The 5,829-nt window shown below is 54.7% G+C and overlaps 1 protein-coding gene across 1 annotated transcript in view; it reads right to left on the bottom strand.

Annotated features, from left to right (window-relative positions):
- ZNF281 (zinc finger protein 281) overlaps positions 1–5,829 on the bottom strand; it is a 29,507-nt gene that overhangs the window by 5,274 nt on the left and 18,404 nt on the right. The window contains exon 3 of the mRNA XM_023748434.1: positions 1,720–1,771. Within this exon, the coding sequence (XP_023604202.1) occupies positions 1,720–1,771 (52 nt within the window). The remainder of the gene's footprint in view (positions 1–1,719; positions 1,772–5,829) is intronic.

Below are 5,829 nucleotides of genomic sequence, written 5' to 3'. Positions count from 1 at the left end.
CCCTGGCCCGCCTGTCAATCACCGGGGCGGTTGGACGCAGGGGCGGCCCGGGGGGCTGCAGGGGGCGGGGCCTTATGGGACCCTCCAACCAGAGGCCTCCGCGGCCGGCGCGGCCTGATTGGTGGGCGGCGGTGAAGGACAGGCCTGTGCGGAAAGGCGCTCGCGAGGTGGGCGCCTCCAGGGGGCGGGATGTCCGGCGGGCGGGGCCGCGGGGGAAACTGAGGCCTGCGGGGCGGTGGGGCGCGCTCCCCTTCACCGGATGCGATCCGGGGGCCGGATGCAAACGCAGGCCCTCCAGTGCCTCCCTCGGGGCACCGTGGGCCCCACCTGGAAGCCGCTCGAGCCCGGAGGCTCCACGTTTCGGAAGTCACATGGTGGGTGCCCTCGTGGCGCGACCTGTGCATCTGCAGGAAAAGCCTCCTGGGAAACCGCAGTAGCGGTCCCGGTGCAAAAAGAAAAAAGAAAAAAAAGTTGTCTCGCTGCCAACCTGCCTGAAGGTGCAGGAAAGGGAGCCGGGCGGCCCGGGTGCGGCGGCCCGTAAACACGCCCACGTGCGGTGCATCAGCAGCGGTTGCAGATCCCACACGTGCTCCGTCGGCCTGATGCCCCGGCCCGGCCGCCTGGCCGCCTGGCCCCCGGGTGACTCACGGGAAACCGACCTCCAGGCCCTTCCGAGATCTCCGCCAGGATCCACTCTGCCTTCCCCGGGAGAGCAGCACCCCGAGAAGCGCGTGCAAAGCGTGCAAAAAGTCACACCTTGAAATCAAAGCTCCATCAACAGAAACCCAACATCGGTGCCCCCTGCACACCAGGCACCCCGGTCCCGGGAAGGATGCAAAGATCGAATCCCGTGACCTGCCCAACACACGGCATTTGCAAAAGCTAGAACGGTGACAGGCGTGTATTTGCATAGCATATTTTCTTAAATCACAGGCCCGTGGCCAGTGCAGAATTCCCAGCTAAATAAATCCTCGTGATTCCATAACAGGCGACATTCCCTGAGAAATGTCACCATTGAAACCATAACGATGATTCACGAATCCTCCTGGGCCTTCTCTTGAGGCTGCTCAAGGACTTGAAAGGCGGTATTTAACGAGCATTTTGAGACAAGAAATATCCCTAGGCCCTGGCTGGTGTGGCTCAGTGGATAGAGCCTCGGCCTGCGGACTCAAGGGTCCCAGGTTCGATTCCGGTCAAGGGCATGTACCTTGGTTGCAGGCACATCCCCAGTAGGGGGTGTGCAGGAGGCAGCTGATGGATGTTTCTCTCCCATCGATGTTTCTGACTATCCCCTCTCCCTTCCTCTCTGTAAAAAATCAATAAAATATATTATATATATATATATATGTGTATATATATGTGTGTGTGTGTGTATTTGTATGTTTCTAACTCCCTGCAGCTACCCGCCGGCCTTCTGCCACTGGAGCGGTGGAACTCGAATGCTACCGAGTAGAGTTCAGCGTTAAAAGGAAGACGGAAAATTCACAAACTTCAGGCCGCGGTAAAATATGAGTGGGTGCCCCTGAGGAATGAGGCTGCGGCTTTATCCCGGGTGTCAGTGTTTAATGGGGAGCTGGGATGCGGACAGGCCAGGCCATCCGTGAAGGGCAGTGGGACGCCGGCGCGAAAAGCCAGCTCGGTTCCTCCGTGATCAAGATAAGAAACCTGTCATTTCTCTCGTTCACGGTGTCAGCCTTGAGCTCCCCGGAGCGGACTCACCTCGGGGCTGTACACTCCATCGATCAGGAAGATGGACAGACCCCGTAAACCGCTGCGGAGGAGGGAAGCCGTTAACGCTAATCATTTCTGCCGCAGCAGCACCTGAGATAAACTTTCCGGGGAACAGACAAAAGAAGACACACTCCATCAAGGTCAATTTAGTTTTCTATTTTTCAGCATTAGCGGCGGTGCCTTGAGCATTTATAACAGCGGTTCTCAACCTGTGGGTCGCGGCCGCTTTGGGGGTCGAACTGCCCTTTCTCGGGGGTCGCCTAAGACCATCGGAAAACACGTATATCATTACATATTGTTTTTGGGATTCATCACTATGCTTTAATGATGTTCAATGTGTCACAATGAAAATACATCCTGCATATCAGATATTTACATGACGATTCATCACAGTAGCAACATGACAGTGATGAAGTAGCAACGAAAATAATTTTATGGTTGGGGGTCCCCACAACATGGAGAACTGTATGAAAGGGTCGCGGCATGAGGAAGGTTGAGAACCGCTGATTTATAAGATAACGGGCCAGCCCACCCGCTTAAAAGTGGTGGTGGGGGGGGAGGAGGGGGAGGGAGGGCCGGGGGGTGCTATTCGGCTCCTTCGAATTAGAAAATTAAAATGCCAACCCCGGGTGCACGGCATGTTAGTTAGAAAAACCAGCGTGCGGTCTCTGGCAGAGAGAGCCGGGGAATGAGAAAATTTTAAACTCGGAAAAGGTCATCAAAGTGATCGCAGAAAGACCTGGAAGCGTCAGTATTTCTAAGCGCTGTTTTCATCTCTGGCAATTAGAACAGATTTGTAACTGTCTTTAATGGGGTAAAAAAAAACAATTAAAAAAAATGAAAGTGTAAAACAGCTAAGAGAGTAAATTCAGGGTAATAAGGAGGGATCGTTTTTAAATAATCCGTAAAACACCAATTTAAGTGCAGGTAGCATTTCATAACATTGGCTGTCGTCAAACTGCCTACATTTTTTTTTTACGGTACCCTATGTATAAGAAGTGCCCCAAATTTTCTGTTTATTAGTTCTAAGCGTTCGAAAAGAATTACCTGTAAATGTAAAATAAATCTCACTCCGCCTATGAACCAGGAGGTCGCGGTTCGATTCCCGGTCGGGGCACATGCCCGGGTTGCGGGCTCCATCCCCAGGGTGGGGCGTGCAGGAGGCAGCCGGTCCGTGATTCTCTCTCATCATGGATGTTTCTCTCCCTTTCCCTTCCTCTCTAAAATCAATACAAAATATATATATATATTTTTTAATATATTTTATTGACTTTTTACAGAGAGGAAGGGAGAGGGATAGAGAGTCAGAAACATCGATCAGCTGCCTCCTGCACACCCACCACTGGGGACGTGCCCGCAACCAAGGCACACGCCCCCGACCGGAATCGAACCTGGGACCCCCCAGTCCAAAGGCCGACGCTCTATCCACTAAGCCAAACCAGTTAGGGCTATTTTTTTTAAAAAAATAGAAACTTAAGGGGAAGGGGGAGGGCACCACGCTCTCCTATTTCTTCCCTGCATGTCCCTGAACGTTCTCACTGAGCTAGAAGTCCACCCACAGTGTCCACCCATCCTCTCAAAGGCTGGCTGACATCTGGTCGGTTATCTGGACATCGACTGTCCTTGTCTTTCATAACGCACTGCTCGCTGCCATGAGATCCATCTTCTGTTAAGTGGTGATGCGTCCTTTCCTGGCGAGACAAAGAACAGGAAGGTGCCTGGGACCGGACCGGGACCGGGACCCAGGACAGGACCTACTCGGGAATCAGAATGATATCAACAAGGCTGATGGATATACTCACAGGCCTGGCTCCCCAGAGAGCGCTGGCATTTACATAATCCTGTTTGGGCCTCCGGGAGGGAGGCGGGCGGAAGAGGGTTCGCTTTAGGCTGTGAATGGGATGCTGAGGCGCTCGGGGTGCCCAGGTGAGCGGCCTGGCTCCTGAGAGAAGGTTCCTTCCGACGACGCCGCCTTAGACGGACACCTCCTGACTCTTCACGCACCGGCTTCCAGATCACACGGCTCGGAAGGTCTCGGGAAAGCCAGGCTTGAGGGGAGCATTGCACTTGGGTGAGCTCCTGAGGTCGGGGTCTCCATTCGTGTCCAGTAACCCTTGTTCTCTTCCGTCCTGCGAGGGCCACACAGGCACACGGACGGGGGACGGTCGATGGCTAGGTGCCCAGCTGGGTCTTTTTCTTCTTCGTCTTCTTCTTATAATCCTCACCTGAGGATATTTTTCCATTGATTTTTAGAGAGAGTGGAAGAGAGAGGGAGAGACAGAGAAACATGGATGTGAGAGAGACACATCGATGGGCTGCCTCCTGCACGCACCCCGGCCAGGGCCTGGGCCGGGGAGGAGCCTGCAACCACATGCCCTTGGCCGGAATCGAACCCGGGACCCTCCAGTCCGCAGGCCGAGGCTCTATCCACTGAGCCACACCGGTGAGGGCCCCATTGTGTCTCTTGTATTGTCCCCTCCCCCACAAATCCTCCAGCTGGTTGCTGGGAGACGTACCTTCTCCCCCCAAAGACGGCTAGGGGACCGCGTCCTCCGATAGCCTGGTCATGAGCACCGTTTCCTGAACGGCTGCGAACGCCTGCTCGGTGCTGTGTGCACTTGTTTATTTTTAAACCATGCTCCTGCCCTGCAGGCAGCCGGCGTGGCTCAGGGGTTGAGCATCGACCTCTGAACCTGGAGGTCAAGGTTCAATTCCTGGTCAGGCCGCACGCCCAGGTTGCAGGCTCCGTCCCCAATGGGGGGCTTGTAGGAGGCAGCTGATCCATGATTCTCTCTCATCATTGATCTCTCTCTCCCTTCCTCTCTGAAATCAATAAAAATATTTTTTTAAAAAAAAAGGAGGAAAAAGGTGTAGAAAGAGACACAGGGACGTGATCGCTGGTTTCCTGGTGGGAAGGCTGGGAGCCAGAGCAGGTGAGTCAGATCCAGGTGAGACAGCGGCAAACTATTCTCGGCAGGATCCACGCAAGAAGGGGCGAGAGGCGCTCGGTTGCCATGGAGACAGGAAACAGAACCTGCAGGAGGCCAGGACTGCGTGTCAGATGGACACACGGACCTTGATGTGACTTGGGGATAAGATGGGAGGGGTTCCCCTCAGTCCTATTATTTGAATATGAAGACTGCAGCCCTGGCTGGTGTGGCTCGGTGGGTAGAGCGTCGGCCGGCGGACTGAAGCGTCCCGGGTTCGATTCTGGGTGGGGGCACATGCCCAGGTTGTGGGCTCGATCCTCAGTGTGGGGCAAGCAGGAGGCAGCCGGTCAGCGATTCTCTCACCTCATTGATGTTTCTATCCCCCTCTCCCTCTCCCTTTCTTTTTTTTTTTAAATATATTTTACTGACTTTTTACAGACAAAAAGGGAAAGAGAGAGTTAGAAACATCGATAGAGAGAGAAACATTGATCAGCTGCCTCCTGCACGCCCCCCACTGGGGATGTGCCCGCAACCGAGGTACATGCCCTTGACCGGAATCGAACCTGGGACCCTTCAGTCCGCAGGCCGACGCTCTATCCACTGAGCCACACCGGTCAGGGCTCCCTCTCCCTTTCTGAAATTAAAAAAAAAAATCTAAAGAGTCATCTCACTTCTGGGTCTGGCTGTGAGTCAGGGGCCCCAGGAACCTGCATTTCTGCACACGCACGCGCACACGCACAGACACAGGCACACACACACGCACGTGCACACGCACAGACACATGCACAGGCACACGCACAGGCACAGGCACACGCACAGGGCACAGGCACACGCACACGCACACGCACACGCACACGCACACACACAGGCACAGCACACGCACAGACACAGGCACAGGCACAAGCACAGGCACAGGCACAGGCACAGACACAGAACAGGACAAGCACAAGCACACGCACAGGCACACGCACACTCACAGACACACGCACACGCACATACGCACACGCACACGCACACGCATACGCACACGCCACGACGCACACGCACAGTCACGGCTGTACCGTGAGACTCCTCAGCTTCAGTCGGAACTCCAGCTCAACAGAAACTAGTTCTGAGGCCTCAGACAGAAAGTCAATGGTCTGCACCTACTGCTTCCTCTTTGCGAGCA

The sequence above is a fragment of the Myotis lucifugus genome, unplaced genomic scaffold, assembly GCF_000147115.1.
Source record: "Myotis lucifugus unplaced genomic scaffold, Myoluc2.0 scaffold_1397, whole genome shotgun sequence".
Lineage (NCBI taxonomy): Eukaryota > Metazoa > Chordata > Mammalia > Chiroptera > Vespertilionidae > Myotis > Myotis lucifugus.
This window is presented reverse-complemented; position numbering and strand designations above follow the sequence as displayed.